We start from the raw sequence: 16761 nt of genomic DNA on the forward strand, positions 1-16761 counted from the left end.
ACTGTAACTCAGAATCTGCAATGTGTCCTCATGTAGCAGAAACAAAGTGAATGAGCAGACGAGTGCCAAACAGTCGAATGCTAAAGGGAAAGAGGAGAGAGCATCAATCAGACTGCCTCGCTCCTCTTTCTACATTTACCATGCGCCCGACAGAATCAGTAGAGTACTCTTCACCTCTCTTCTCTCCTCTCCTCTCCTCTCATCCCCTCTTCTCTCCTCTTCTCTTGGGCTAGGGGTCCAAGGTAAATGGCTGATGTGATGGCCATGATAAAAGTTCCTGAGACTATTAAGTGTCAAAAAAAAATATAATAGAAATAAATAGAAATAATGAAAATAATGTTTCTCATTTTGATGTGTTGGTGCTGAGCCTGAATAGAGACACGGGAAAAAATGGTCTTCCCGTTCGGATCCCTTGCTTTCCCTTGCACTATTTCTCTTTTATTGGTGAGCTCTGATTTGTTCAACCTCTGCCCCAGACTGCAAAACCTTTTTCCTTCACTGTTTAGCACAGTGTTGTACGTACAAAACTCGAATTCATTCCAAAATCATGACAGAAAAGATATCAGGATGATGTGCTACGTCTATTCTAAGCATCGATTCATCACTGAATTGAATTAGTTGCAATACTTCATGTAATACATAATGATCTGAATGTAAAGGAGTGTTTATATTAATCCCTGATCGCAGTGTATTCATCAGCAAATGGGCAGCTGCAGCCTCAGTCCTCCGGCTGTGCCTACACGATGTGTTCAAGCACAGAATAGTGTAGGTCAGCGGTAGAGCTGCAACAGTTAATCAGTTTATCAATTAGTAATCCATTACTTAATTCATCTGCAACTATTTCGATTATGCATTAATCACTTCAAGTAGTTTTTATGGGGGGAAAAAAAATCAAAATTCTCTGATTTCAGCTTCTTAAATGTGAATATTTTCTGGTTTCTTTGCTCCTCTATGACAGTAAACTGAATATCTTTGGTGTGTGGACAAAACGATACATCATGTTGAGGTTTGGGGAAACACAATCGACATTTTTTCGCCATTTTATGGCATTTTTTGGACCAAACAACTAACCGATTAATCCAGAAAATAATCGACAGATTAATCGATTATGAAAATAATTGTTAATTGCAGCACTATTCGGCAGCTGTTCGACTGCCCTCAGAGCCCATTCACCACAGATCACCAGTGGTCCATTAGACTCAATGCAGCACACAGAACGGGTGGATGCTGTTTAAATCAAAAAATAAGTCAAACGAGAAGAGGAAGAGTTCACAACATTAGTCTAACTATCCAAAAACAAACCTAGTGAAATCAAAACCTAATTAACTTCTCTATGTGAGTAAAAACAAAACACTGTAAAAAAAAAAAAAACAGCGTTCCACATGTGTCTAAAGGTAACAAAAAAAAGTGTGAGTGAAAATCAGTGAGTAACGAAATAAAAAAATAAACTTACTTGAGTAAGAAACATTAATCAATATGTTTTTTTGTTTTTTTTGTCATCCTTCCTAAACCCTTTTTTTTACTTTTTTACTGTAAAATAAATCAGCAGTAAAATAACAAAGAATAAAAACCCATTGATTGAAAAACAGTCTTCTATTAAAATAACCACATTATTAAAAAAAATTAACTAACATCCCAGATGGTTTGTTACACAGGACCATCTTGCAAAGCTTTATTGGAAACAGTTTGGAAACGGGCAGGAACTTCGAAAAATTGCTTGTCAGTTGATTTGATGAACCGCCTGTCAATCACGCTCTATCAAGAAAGCCGAAGCCAGTAAAAACAAAACTGAGAGCATCTTTTCTGTAGAGTCGACCTTTACTCTGTCCACGTGGGATATAACTGACGCCATGTCGGTTTATGTGCTGACATCTTAAGTGCCACTGTCGTTGCAGCCTGCCAATGGTTCCTTCTTCGTGAGATGCCGATTGGTCCAAACCGCAGCCACAAGTGAACAGCTTAATGCTCGGAAAGATGGATTCTCTTACGTAATATAATTTGGTTGGCACACAAAAATGTTGCTTCTGAGCCAAAAAAGGGAGTAACAGTAAATGATGTAGCTTATTAACGGTAGGCCCACTGCTAGTACACACCATGCCATTACTTAACGCGAAGGACTTTCAAAGATGAAGTGGTGAAAACAGAGTAAATCAAGAGGCCTCCATTTTTGTACGGCCTGTAAAACTAGCAAATACCTGGGTTTTAGTGTTGAATACAGAGATGACCTCATCAGAGAGAGTAACTCAGGCCAGATTGTTGAAATGGGTACAGTAGTGTTCTCCTTCTGTCAGGGATATCGTTCCCGTTGTGCCATTGGAGGTCATCATTTTGCTCACTTGTTCCGTTTCCTGAACTGGTTGAGACCACAGATTCTGCGAGCCTTGGGGGAAACCCCTCCGTAGACCCATCTGTGATGTCCCAGCTTGCGATTCCATTTGTCTGCATCAGCTCTCCTGTTAGCTTCATCACCCAGGCAGACTCAGACTCTGGGTTGTCTCTACTGTGCAAAGCTCTCTTTCAGTCTTTTTGCACGGTGTGTGCTGCTGCTTGCCATGAAACTGTGTTTATTGTTCAGTGCACCAAAGAATGTGCAAATGCACCAGACACCTGCACATGGCACCACATTCAGCCTTTAAAAATTACAGTGGACATAACACACCTGGTTTTTAGAATCACATGCACACCTTGCCTGTTCCCCGACACAACTGAGGGCCAAGCATGACCATATCTCACACAAACAGCTACTTTTGATTTTGACTCATCCTTAAGTTTGTCCGTCATAATGGTGCCTGGTGTTTAACTGATTTCTTCTCCGGGCATGGATGTGTCAGGCAGTGTTGAGTTCCTCGGCGATGTCCAAAGGCCGGAGACAATGGACAGTGACACAGAATCACAACTTTTCCAATGCTACAGAGGGCTAATGGACAAAGGGCCTGACGCGTATCAATTTGAGTAACCGGGGCAACAGCTGAGGGGCAACGTCACATTAGGTTAATGTGAGCGAACATGCTATAGGCCAACTACATAGTATACATTTCATGAGTGTGAAGTTCCTATCACATCATGGTATTGCTACTTGTACCGAAATAAAGGATCTGGGCACTGAAGTCACCGAAGTTGAATATGCTTTAGTTCATCAGTGTTAGTTTGACGTGATTGTCACGCACATGAGACAAGCTGTGGATACGGTGCCATCTGTGTCCGTATGGTCCTTAGGCGATTTACTGTAATCTATTAAATGGGGATAACAACACACTTTTAGACAAACTCTTTTTTGTTCACACAAAACGTGACTAAAAATAGTTTATTTCCTCTAAAACTCCACACAGGAGAAGATTCAGTTGTGTTTCAGTCTCATGCACGTGTTGAAAAAGTTCTGCATTAATTTATAAAAAAACAAAACTGGACCAGGTGCCGTCGTGGCTTAAAAAAAATACACACATGTTGATGTTACAGAGGAAAGGTTCCTTTGTAACATCAACATGATTTTCTGTGTTTCTCCAATTTCACAGAGTTTTAAAAACACAGTCTTATACTATTATAACCCAGTTTGTGATGTATCATAGTCTGACAAATGCCTCGTGTCTGTTTTTTTCTGGATCAGCCGCTTCGATGATTTAGGACCTAACCTGCTTGTGCTCTGTTGACACTGTGAGATCAATTTTACATACTTGGTTTTTTTTCTTTTCCGAAACTAGGTTTGCAAAAAGGAATTTTAATAGTAAATGTTTTTGTATTGTATTGTATTGGCATAGATACTGAAAAATGTTTGCCGACGCCGGCCCTAAGCTTCACATGTCGCTGACCTCAACATACAAGAAGGTGAAAAGGAAACTGTCGTAGATAGAGCAGGATTGTTGGGATCCACTTCCAATTAGCTGGATTTTCTGAGGCCAATGAATCTGTTACGAAATCCTTCTGACCCCTTTTGTCATTTTTAAATAGCTGTTTAGGAAACATACGCAGTAAGTAACTGTACGAAATAACATTCGCCTGCTCATTCATCCTCATTTCCACAGTGATTTAATGATAATATTCGCCTTGAACAGGTTACATTAGTCAGAAAAACGGAACAAAATGTACAGACTTCTTGAGAATCTCCATTTGATAAATGTAATGTGAAAAGATTCAAATTGGGGTGAACTGTGGATTCTCCTACAGATTTAAGGGACATACATACTTTTAGACAGAGTAAGACTAAAAACACGATGTAGAAAACTGGATCTGAGCCCAGCGCGTTCCACTCGCAGCACTTGCTAAACATTTCTCCGTGGGACAGGCGGTCACTGTCACATTCATGACAACTGAAATACCATTTGGGTATATGCACGCACAGACCCCGAACACACATGTGCACAGAATGCACGCTACTGTATGCACTCCGGAAACACATCCACGGAGCACGCCGGGATTTGGCCTGTGACAAACTACCGCAGTGTGAAGTGTGTATCTGTCACGTCGGCGTGCCGTCAGTGTGTGAGGTCGCGGTGAATCAGAAATCGGGACGGCGCACCAACATCGCATGGCAGTCTTTGCCGAGGAGGCCGGTCCCCGAATTATCGACTCCCTCTCCCAGCACCTCTCCGAGGCTCAGCTCTGAACAGGCAGCTGCAGAGCTGAGCCTCTCTGAGGGGTGACACACCCACACGAGGGCCTCACACACCATGCAAAGTCATTGAAAAGATTTTTACCAATCCAGTAAAATAAGAAGATAACATGCATAATGTGACAGCATTTACCCAAAACAAGAACTGTTTGTTCTTCAGGGCAGACTGGACGCTGCACTTACTCGCTTTTGGAAAAATGCCATGGCCAGCCGATTAGCGTGCTTCCTTCAGTAGAAGCAAAGAAATGAAGAATATAGAAGCAGAACACAAGTAAACATTTCCACTGCTGCAAACAGCTGTGGCGAGTAAAGGCGAGTAATGTTTCTGATAGATTCAATCAGCAGCTTCTGATGCTAATGCTGGCTACGTAATAATAATAGTAATAAATTGCATTCATAGAGCACTTTTCATTGCTAAAAGCAATCTCAAAGTGTAGTGAAAGCAAAATCCTTCTTTTAGCCTCTTTGGAAACAATATACAGTATATGGAATTCAGGCTCTACAGCGTAGCATTCTACACAAAACCTGGTTTTCATTTAGGGGAAAATGTGAAAATTGTTCCTTTAAAAGATTAAACCTCAGCCGACAGACGCACTGCATTGGCAGTAGGGGAGCAGCACTCGTGTACACGTTCATGTTCCCATTCTTGCACCAATATCCCCCAAAAATGTTCTTCTGAGAGCAAGGTTATACATGACTTTATCCATTATTTAAATATATTTATTTTGAGGATGTATAGATCATTTCTCCTTTTCTATCACGTTATCTTCATTCTAATATTATGCCTGTATAGCCTTGACATTCACATTTTTAACCGTGTGATATTATATGATCAATTTCTATATTTTTTTAGGTAAGAAAATTGTTCCCTTCAATTCTTGGGATCCTCATCCGAGGTACTTTGATTTGATTTGTATGTTATCAACATATTGTCCTATAATTTGGCTAATGAATGATCAATTGTTCCCATTTGGGGAGCTGTTAATGTAACTGTGCGATTGGAGGCATCAGCCTCATGTATTAGTTAATTAGTTGACATTATATGTTCTTGCAGTTATTATTATAATATAATTATTCTGTCAGTGAAAAAGACAACCTCAATGTTCACTATTCTACTCTGAACTAATATTAGTTTTATTATGAGTGCTGTTTTAATGTGTGGTGCCAGGAGGTGCTGCTGGCATCATGTGGTTGGTAGCTCATTGTGTACAACAGAGAACAGTTATATCATCTCTCAGATGAAGTCAAACGCTCCATCAGCACAACCATTTATTTTACCCATTGCAACCTTTATAATTTTAAGGGGGAGAATTATCATAACCAATGTCTTTCTTTCTTTTTATTTATTTTGTACAGATTAGCATCTTATCACCATTTGTATAGTTATTACTGAATGTAAAATAATGAAAATGACCACTTTGCTATTTTTGGAATTAATCAACTGCACAGTTTATGTAATCGATTCTTGCACTTTTGGGTAATATCTCCATGGTGAACTTATTGGAAGTCACTTTGGACAAAAGCGCTTGCTAAATGAATGTGATGTCATGTAAAGCAATGGCCCTCTCTTGCTCCAGGGTGAAGGCATCACACTCCAACCACGTATCCAGCTGCTGCAGAGTTGGGACAATACTGTAGTTACATACTGTAACAATGTCCATAGAGGAAGATATATCACGGCTCACAAATGCACACAGTTTTAATTTTTTATATGTTATAAATATGTTATAAGACACATGTCCCGGCCAAAAAAACGACAACACTGGTTCACAGACATTGTGGCATCAGCATCACATCATCTCCTCTCTGCTCTGGTCTGTTGCTCAGCAGACGTCACATGATTTGTTGCTCTCACAGGTTGAAGGTCTATGCGTTGGTAACGCCTCTTGGAAATAGAAAATGAATGAGAGGTCCCAGACTAATACACATTTGAGTACTAGCCTGGCTAATGAAACGGGGGGTTTTGCCATTTGCAGGCATTGGACTTGCAGTAACTTTTCCTGATTTAACCGGATTTATTGATTCATGTTTTCAAAGCTATTCTGAATTCCCATCCATATAACACATGCTTCATGTCAGCTCTGCTCTGTTCCGTGTGTTAGGTGCAGAGGAGCTGTGAAGATAGAGGAGTGAGGAGGTGATGTTCTCTCATCAACTCAGTGTGACTGTGAACTCTGTAGAGGCTTGAGCCTGTCAGGACGTCTTGCAGCACCACCCCCCCTCAGGTCTGGGACTGTCCACCCTCAGTCCTAAAACAAAAACAACAGCCAGCTAAGCTTCCTGACCTGACACCTCGCGCTCCTCCACCTACTCTGCTCTGGGTCGCCCGTGCCATGGCCTTCACCCTGTCAGAGATCATGGCGGCGCGGCGGCAGCAGTCACAGGCTCAGTCTCAGGCCCAGCGAGGTAACAGGACGACGGTGGAGGTGGACGAGTACAGCACCAACCCCACGCAGGCCTTCACCTTCTACAACATCAACCAGGGACGTTTCCAGCCGCCACACGTCCACATGTGAGTCGATATACAGCATGTGCAGCAACATGCCGCTCCCATGTCAAAAGTTTAGTTGACATTTCTTTGAATATTATTTTCTTGCTGATCCTGATTTATTTTTCATTGATACTGAGATTCCAACTACAGGTGGTTATTATCATTCGAAGTAGTTCAATGTTTTAGAAAGTGTGCGTATTTGCAGTTTTTTTTCTTAAAATACATGTATATGAGGTAATACTATCTTTCGCATGTCTGTGTGTCAAGTGCAGAGCTGGTGACTTAGTTGGCCTGGCTTAATATAAAGACTGCAAACAGGGAGAAAATGTTGAAGTCTAAGAAAGTAATGTAGTTCCCAAAATTCAGAACTGTCTCTTCAAGAGAAAAAGAAGACAGAGGAAGAGGCTGTTATGCCAAAGGCTCAATTTATTCTTTTTGAGACAATGGAAAAATATTTTTAAAATGAATGGGTGCCCTCATAGTACCTTCGATGGTGATTTCAACCAACCCTTTAACTGCCTGCTCAACTGTTTGGTAGAGCATATTTTAAGCCACTATATCTTATTGAGAGTAGTGTTGAACTTAAATCAACCTAATTGAGCCATCTCCGCCACTCGGCTGAGGTATGTTATGCTGAAAAAATCCACCAGATGTCACTTTGTCTTTAAATGGCATGCCTGTTCATTCCCCTTCAACCAGGAAGTCAGAAACAAGAATACCCCTGACATGTTTGTTGAAATTTGGAGTGGTAAATATATATATTTTTTTTGATACTGTCAGAGGCCTTTAAGAACGGAGTGATGCGTCTTGATACAACAAAAGACGTCTAATGACCGTTGAATAATTTTGTAAAAATGTGCTCTACCAAATGGATGATTTGGCACTTTATGGTAAGCAGAATAAAACTAATGTGATAGAAATTGACTATATGCTATGAAATAAAAAAAGGTCTGATCAGTAATTGCAGTCAATATAATACATTTGACATTTTATGATATTACCTCATTAATATTTGTAAATAATGTCATCATAAGTATGATTTTTGACCATTTCCAAGAGGTTTTCTAAGTAATATGGTTAATATCTCAAATCTAGACAAATTGACATGGCCGAGACATGGCTGGACCAATACCTGCATGCCACCCTAGTTGTCTAGTAGAGCTCCCGTGATGACACAGATGACGAAGAGAGTGCGTGGAGTTGGTGATTACAGGTCTACCGAAGAAGCAGATACCCTTGGATCCCAGCGGTTCTATGTACCAGATCACAGGAGTGTGTATACTTGATCTCAGGAGAATGTATACCTTTGATCCTTGCATCAACAGGGATAGGATTTTAATTGCCCGATTATCAAGAAAATAGAAACGAACGTTCAAGCCGTGCGACATATGAGAGTTACTCGCTAATCAAGAAGCACTTAGTATATAAGAAGGGCAAAAACAACATAAATCTAATGTTTCCCTGTGTGCGCGTGATATTATCCTTCTTTATGTGAACCTGCAATGTTTTATAATGAAGCAAAAAAAATCAGAGGTGAATCTGATTGCCCAAAACATTAGACATGCAATGTTTTCTTGTTTTTGCAATGTTATAATTTGTAGCATACCACCAGAAACAAAGTCGATCTAATTCATGCCCAAAAACATTTTTGCTGTTTATTTCCTTCCAAAGGTTTGCATTTTATTTGACTTTTTCACTATTTCTGGTATATGTACAAGTATTTTGGTACTTTAACCATGGCGCAACATCTCTACCATTTGGCAAAGGCCTATAATTAAAAAAAAAGTCGTACAATAGTTATGCCTCTCTACTGCCTCCAGCTTCACAGAAGTTCTGTTCTCAGTTATTAATTAATTGCAAATGCCTTTACTTGGCCATTTTTCTGACTAGTGTTAACCTCCCCTTGTTGAAACTCAATGCTGCCTTTATACGCTTCACATCAAGAGAGGGAGTCTGCCCTTTGAGTTGCTGGGAGGCTCTGAGTATGAATGTGTCCACAAAGACATACGGCTACAACAGGAGGAGTCAGGAAACAGTAGGTTCAACAGCTACCATAGTGGTAGTGGAAACCAGATGGATTGACTACGGAAGGTTCTTTTGACCAAACGGTTATCATATCACTGCTAAATATGTACAAAGTTGGGCAAGCCTTCCATACAGATGCCTTGTATTTAGGCATGGGCAGGTTTCCGTTTCCACTGATACCATGGTATCAATCAAGTCACAGTTCTGAAACCACTAATATTACCCGTCATACTGTCCCGACGGAAAGAGCTGCCCCCCAAGTTAAAATTGACTATTCACAAAGATTTACAGTGGAATGTTGTAACGCATGTCGTTACCTCAGGGTTTCCTCGGCACAAAGCACACACACAGTCCGGACTCGGGATGAGCGCTATTTTCTGACACACTGAACTCAAAAATAATGTCTTTTAATTCCTGTGTGCGACTGAAGAACATAATTCAATTCTGTTCAATATATGTTTACACACACATTTTAGATGTGATGCGATACTGTGAAACCACAGTGTTTTTGCCAAAGGTTATCATACAGTCAAAATCTCATACCGGCCCATGTCCTACTTGCATTCATGGCTGGCCCAATGCCATGAACTGCAATAGTCCAACTGTTACTGTATCTGGGCCCACAACATGTGTGGCTACGTTCCAGAAACAGCCCATCTTAATGAAGAATGAAAGCATAAAAAACATAAGTACCCCAACACCAACATATAGTTTAAATATGCATAGATGGTTTTTAAGCCAGGAAAAACAAGACACTAGAAAAATTTCAATCTGGTTTTATATAACCTAGGTTTCAAATAATGCCTGAATCTCAAATGATATCCATGGAAAATAAAAACCAAGACACTAGAAAAATTTCAATCTGGTTTTAAATAACCTAGGTTTCAAATAATGCCTGAATCTCAAATGATATCCGTGGAAAATAAAAACCACTGTTCTATAAGGCCCCATATGTGAATCATTTCTGCCATTATGTTAATGATTTCACCTGCAGTAACCTTAGTGGTTTTAATGAAGGAGTTATGGTATTTGTAGAACCTACACCAACCGGCCTGTTAAACAGGAGACTGAATTTAATATTGTGGCATGTCGGTATCTTTGTCTTGGACTCAAAATTGAAATGAAACTATATATTTAACTTCAATTTTCTATTGCACGCAGATAAATTGATGTTTAGAAGTAGAGTTTCTCTGTGGGGCTCCATAAAGCAACACTTTACATTCCCTTTCATTTCTCTATTCTGAATTGTGGAAATTAAACATTATTTATGAACACTCTTCTGTATTTTATTACTTTTGTGACATTTTGCCAACTATTATACATGCATGTCTTTCTGCTTTCCCACTTCCCCTCGACTCTTCCTCTCTCTTGTGGTGGGGTGTGGAGGAGGAGGAGGAGGAGGAGGAGGAGGAAGCAGGGCTGGCTGTTATCGTACCTGAAGGAGAACTTGCTAAACTGGGCCACGGTTATTCACCAGCTCCTCTCTTTCCCCCGGAGACCATGGGGATCTGCACACTTTCTGAAAACCCCACAGGACCCTGCTCTTTTTCTCTATCTGCACTTTATTCTTTTTCTATCTCTGCACATTTCTCTTTCGGTCTCCTTCGGTGCTCTGCTTTATATTGTGGTCTCTCACTTTCTTCTTGCTGTTTCCTCCTCTGTTTCGTTCTGTGGGGAGGATTTTTGCTGTAACTTATTCAAACTTCTTTCATTGTCAACCTCTCACTGCGGAGACTTTGCATTGAGCACTGTGTCTCTTTTCTAAAGTATTGTTTTTACCAAGAGCCGCAGTGACCCCTTTCCTTCCCCTCTCCCTTAACTTTCCTCTGTTTTTATATCCTTCTCAGGGTGGACCCAATGCCCCACGACACGCCCAAGCCACCGGGCTACACCCGTTTTGTGTGCATCTCAGACACTCACTCCCGGACAGACGCCATCCAGATGCCGTACGGAGACGTGTTCATCCATGCCGGAGACTTCACCGAGCTGGGACTGCCCTCCGAGGTCAAGAAGTTTAACGACTGGCTAGGTCAGCATCTCTAAAAGTTGTGTCTCTGGATCCTGATCTCTGTAACTGGGTGCTCTTGTGATCGTCTGTGTTGCAGCCGGCGTCAGTGCGAGGCTCAATTTACCTGCTCTGTTTGCAAAGCCGAAAGTTCTAAGGAAAACCCTTGAGGGGAAGGATGCAGGGCTACAGTCACCTCACTTTTTATTGTTACTTGAAGTATCGCTCTAGTTTTAGAGCTCCAAGTTAAGAATCCACTTCACTGTACAGCTGACAATTTTCCAAAGCACCTTATGTGCTTTTAAATTGATTTCCTCACTTCCAGCAAAGAATTGTGTAAATTCTTACTTTCTGGTGAGTTCAATAACACTCTGAAAACATTAGAAATTTGATTTGAATTAAGTTAAATGTACAAAGCGACAAGAGTTCACATTCTCCTTATTCGATTTTCTGACAGCGGAGCTCATGAATGCAGCACTTTGAAGCTTCTGAATTACGAATCTTTGAGCGGTTCCTCGAACATATCACAAATTTCAAATATGTTTCCACGGATAACTCCACTTCAACAGAATGCTTAAAATGAGAAAAGAGATTTGAGTGATTGTTCATTGTGACGACAACCAATGGGTTTTTAACACAAGATGTGGTGTTGAGTGAGTCTGGCCTGTGTTACATTGCTCTCGGCTCTGACAAAGGCTGCAGAGACGTCCATGTTCACATTGTGTGGGGCGTAACACTGACAACAGCCTAAGGGGCTCTGCTTCAATATGGGAACAGCAGGAGCAAACCGAGTCAAACAGGCACACACAAAGCTCTACTTGGTAACAAATGATGTAGCAGATGATCTTAAAGGGGCAGTAAGCGATTCTAAAGCAATACACGTTTTGTAAAAAAATCGGTGAATATTTCCTCACGGTCCACTAGCTGTGGCTGTTGTGTGCGCGGCGAAAAAAAAATTCGGGTTTTGTCGGCTCAGCCCAGGCTCTGTAAATCTAAAACCCAAAGAATGGTACGGACCAGCAGTTTGTAAACGTCATTCGTCGCCACCCTAAGAGATGTGCTAGCGGTATGCGCTGCAACACTGCGGTTTTGGCCTAGTGCTTAGCGCGTCGTACTCAAATACCCGAGGTCGTGGGCTCGCGGCCTGGCCAGTGCGGTAAAATCATAACAACAGCAACTAGAGAAAACATAAAGCCTTTAACATTGAATTATATTTTAACAACCCCTCTTTTATTATTTTCTCAGGCTTTTTATATCTGTATTCTAAAGACCACAGTAGAGAAGTTGATGGGAAAAGAGCGATAACCTCTAGGCCAGGGAGGGCCGCATGCAGCCCCAGTCCTCACTCATTGCCTGTTGATATTTCCAAATATCAATAAATTGTTGGTTTTCACGGGCGTTGGGAGCGAGGGGCCCAGTTGACCACATTTGAACCGGATCCCCCACCGTTAGAGGGCTGTCCATCCACATGGAAGAGGCTTACTGCTGAGCAACTGAGGTCTCGACTGGTCTTGCCCGTCACGCCAACGACACGCAACGAAAAACAGACATGAGCATGATTCAATTCTTGCATGTTTTTGTTTCGCTGTGCACACGTGTCAGTGGTCAGAACTCTAGTCGAGTGTGCCGCGCAGTGTGTAAACCTCACTCACCGACATGTTAACCAATCCGTTTTCCCTGTTCGACGTGCCGCAGCGGATGAATGGTCTCCGTCGGCGGTTGGTTTTTTCTTTGCTGTAAACGGACAGACAGGATGCCGCTCACTGGGAGTTGTTGTCGCCTGTTGATGAACTTTAAGTGCTGTTTTGAGTGGAGCCTTCATTTCCTTAGGATGGAAATCTTCAGGATTTAAAGCTTTTTGTCCCCCCACTGAAATAATGTAAAACCCCAGACAGCTAAAACAAGGACTGAAATATGATCATGTTATTGTTTAAGTATTATGCTTTTGGTGAAAATGATTCATTATAAAAAAGCAGACAGTGCATTAGGATCATTTGGAGTCATTGGTTTGTGCCTAAATCTAAGTTGAATATTTGCGGCTGTGGCTCAGGAGGTAGACTCGGTCGGCGGCTTGATCCCAGTCCACTTACTAAAAGAGGTGAAGTCTGTCTTTAGCTCCACGATGTTCACCAGCTGCTGTCTGACGCCGTCTGCCTGCTCTTTGCTCGTGGACACTGACTTTCCGCCGCTGCTTCTCTGCTGCTGATGGGACAGTCGTTTGATTCGTCTTTAATATGAAATATTGATTAGTGCGGCTAAAATGTATACCCTGATAAATGATCTCTGCATCAAATTGCAGTTGTTATTCAGTCTGTGGTGCAGTTTGTGTAGTTACTGTCTCTGTTCTAAACAACCTGGGAAGTAAAGTGCATCACTGCTGTGAGCACTAGGAACACCAGATTGATACTCAGAAGTCCCTGTCTTTGCCCTTAAACAGTCTCAGATCATCACGTCATTGATTCCATAAGATTCCTCTGCATTTCTGCTCCATGTTTCCATGTTTCCATGACTACATCACATCATTTCTGCTGATTTGTCAGCTGCACATTCATGCTGCCAATCTCATGATCTACACATCTGGTGAAGTCAAACTGGGCTCATGTTCACGAGACGACATGGAGCATTATCCTGCTGGAAGTAGCCATTAAAATATGGTAACATGATGACATTCAAACCATTGATAGATATGAAGGCCTAAAGTAGGGCTGCAACTAACGTTTATTTTCATCGTCGATTAATATGTTTAGGATTTTTTCCTCGATGAATCAATATGTCGATCATATTTTTTTCGTTTTGCCCAAACGATAAAGATGTCACGTGTACTGACATAATGGAGCAAATAAACCAGAAACTAATCACATTTAAGAAGCTTAAATCAGAAAATTTTGACTCTTTTTTTTTTATAAAAACTATCAATCATCAAAATATTTGGATTCATTAATTTAGTAGTCGATCGATAGTAATCGATTAATCAATAAACTGCTGCAGCTCCAGCCTAAAGTGTTACAGTCAAACCATGCCCACATCATTATGCCACCTCACCAGCGGCAGCAGCAGCAGCAGCAGCAGCAGCAGCCTGGGCTGTCGACAGAAGGCAGGTTGGCTCCATGGATTCATGATGTTGACTCAAGATTGAGCCAGATTGATCAGACCAGGCGAGGTTTTCATATTTCAACTGTCCAGCGTTGGGGAGTGTGTCACTGGCTTTTCTGCTCACCACAGTTGTAGAGTACTGTCGCCGTTCTTGTCTGCTGTAAACAGTCTGGATGTGCACAAGTGTTTTTAGCAAAGTGCTCATGAGTGATATAAATGTACGGGAACAACAAATCTCGACCGGAAGGGTTGTGAGGAGAGTATTGGGGCCATCAACCATTATCTCTAGTCAGGGGAAAGTCTATAAGCTTCACCGGGCTCAGACTTTTTGCTTCACTGGAGGCATCTTATCTCTGCGCCGAGTTGGGAGCAAGTGTAAGTCTTATCACCGCAGCGGTGATGTCTGCCGGAAACTGGAAAGAAATGACCCCGCACGAAGCTGAGCGGCCGCAAAGAGCTGTCGAAGCGGTGACTCTGCAAGAGTCCGAGCAAGCAGAGCAGCTCCCGTTATCGCCTTCGTTATCGCCATTGTCGTCAGCGTCGTCAACACCATGCAGCACAAACCTCCCTGTTAGCAGGTGCACAGAGGCCTTTGTGTGCTCATCTCTGTCTCTAAGGGAGGGGAGTGGAGAAGGGGGAGATGAGGGGGGGAAACTTGTTGTCCTTTCCCTCCACACACACACACACACACACACACACACACACACACACACACACGAGCTACAGGGAGCGCGGGCTGCAAATCGGCGAGCCCACACTCCAGCAGCGAGAGAGGCGACGGGAGGGGAAGGGAAAGAAAAGATAAGGCTCTGCCTCTGAAGTCAGTCTCTCCCCTCACTCCCCAAAACTCTGACTTCTCCTTCTCTTCCTCCCGTATAAATATTTATAATCTGGTTATTCCTATTCTTCTCTCCCTTTCATTCCCTCCTGCCTGCTCCCTGTGTCTGTCACACACACACACACACACACACACACACACACGCGCAAATTCTGTAGATGAACGTAACTCCTGCTGTTTAGTGTGTGCTGTGCAGATTTAGAGGGATCAGATTTTGCGTATTCATTTCTTTGGCGTGTGTACAAATTTAGCTCCGGTCAGGTGACGCCATCTGCTCCCAAACTTTCTGCCCTTTCGTCTTGAATTTCCAGTCACTCTTTCCTCGTGTTGCTCTTTTTTTTCTTCTTTTTTTTTCATTTTCTCTTCCTTATATCTGTCCCTCCCTGTCATTATTCCTCCCTAAAAACGAACAGCTCTCCTCCATCCATTTCCTTTCGGTTTGGATTTCCCCTTTCCCTCTTTCTCTTTTTCAAAATTCTCCAAAGATCCCTCCCACCTCAGTCCCGTCTTGCGCTCCCCCTCACTGGGTGGCAGCTCTGCGCCGACTCTTCTCTCAGCTCTTATTTTTAGCAGGCAGTCGGTCGGCTGTCGGGGGCCGCTGGCTGCCGCTCAAGGCTTTGTCGGGGATGGTGAACGCTGTAGGAGAGGAGGGGGGGGGGGAAGAAGAAAGGAGGAGAATAGCGTAGAGGCGGGAGAGGAAATTCATGCAGGGACAGAGGAAGGGAGAGGAGTTGAAAAGTGCGGAGATGACAGGGAATTTGGAGATGGAGGTTTTAAAAGGCAGAGGAGGGCGAGTGTCCATGCCTCTCCCCAGAGGAGAGCTGTGTTACCTGGGTAAAATCACAGCTCAGCCGCCCTGGAGACTGATGACAAACTTCTGCCCTGTGTTGTCATGGATCCCTGCCTGTCAAGCTGTCACTCACTGCATGAGTGTGTGCGCGTGTGCGTGCGTGTGTATGTGTGTGTGTGTGTGTGTGTGTGTGTGTGTGTGTGTGTGCGTGTTTCGGTCAACAATCTGCTTCACTTATTTTTACTATTTGTGTCGTTGATTCAGGCAATTAATAAGTCAATCAATAGAAAACGAATGAAGGACAAATCTTAAGCATTCTCTGGTTCCAGCATCTTAAATATCAGGATTTTTTGCGTAGCCGTTCAGTGTCATTGTAAATAAAATGCTTTTGGGACTTCATAATGTGTGTTTGAATGAAAAAAACAGCAGATACAGGGTTGTAACCCATCAGTTACAACAGGTACGTGATGAGGTAAATCGGCTAAGTGGGAATCTAACTGCTTTGTGGTGTGATGGATTCTGATTAGTATCAGAAAACTTGAAATGCTTGATGCTAAACACTTCTGAAAGCAACACTATCATGAGAGGGAGGACACAGCCTTCCAGTCATTACAAGCATCCAGCAGTTTGTCAGTCATGACCTCTCAAAGAAAACCAATCTGGAGACTCTTAACAGATTTAATGCTGACATGATGCTGACGATGAATTTCTCTGGGTTCGCTAGATTATTTGCATTGTATGGAAATACATGTCTGAAAAGAGAAAGAGAACAAATGGTTGCAAAAATGTAAATTATACATAATTTGTATTCAAAGAAATAAAACTTGCAAACAAATCGGAATGACATTCAAGGAAAATAAATCATGAACCACTTCTCGTGGCTGTTGCATATATTTGATAATAGCTTTCCCAG

The 16761-nt window shown here is 42.1% G+C and overlaps 1 protein-coding gene and 1 long non-coding RNA gene across 4 annotated transcripts in view; one reads left to right on the top strand and one right to left on the bottom strand.

The window, feature by feature from the left end:
* The window catches only part of mpped1 (metallophosphoesterase domain containing 1), a 70269-nt gene that overhangs the window by 832 nt on the left and 52676 nt on the right, over nt 1-16761 (top strand). The window contains exons 2-3 of one of the 2 annotated variants that reach the window (XM_035620051.2): nt 6709-7118; nt 10970-11151. In XM_035620051.2, coding sequence (XP_035475944.1) covers nt 6940-7118; nt 10970-11151 — 361 coding nt within the window. In that variant the 5' untranslated portion in view covers nt 6709-6939. Of the gene's footprint in view, nt 1-6267; nt 7119-10969; nt 11152-16761 lie in introns of those variants that run through there. The other variant, XM_047336527.1, reaches the window with a different exon arrangement.
* On the bottom strand, nt 5713-8308 carry LOC118291685. Of its 2 annotated transcripts, none has more exons than XR_004786734.1 (3): nt 8230-8308; nt 6918-7073; nt 5713-6219 (listed from the first exon to the last, which is right to left on the bottom strand). It is a non-coding gene; the product is annotated as an uncharacterized LOC118291685 (long non-coding RNA). The 2 variants fall into 2 exon arrangements; XR_004786733.2 differs by having other exon boundaries at nt 6892-7073.

This window comes from Scophthalmus maximus, chromosome 12, assembly GCF_022379125.1.
Source record: "Scophthalmus maximus strain ysfricsl-2021 chromosome 12, ASM2237912v1, whole genome shotgun sequence".
Lineage (NCBI taxonomy): Eukaryota > Metazoa > Chordata > Actinopteri > Pleuronectiformes > Scophthalmidae > Scophthalmus > Scophthalmus maximus.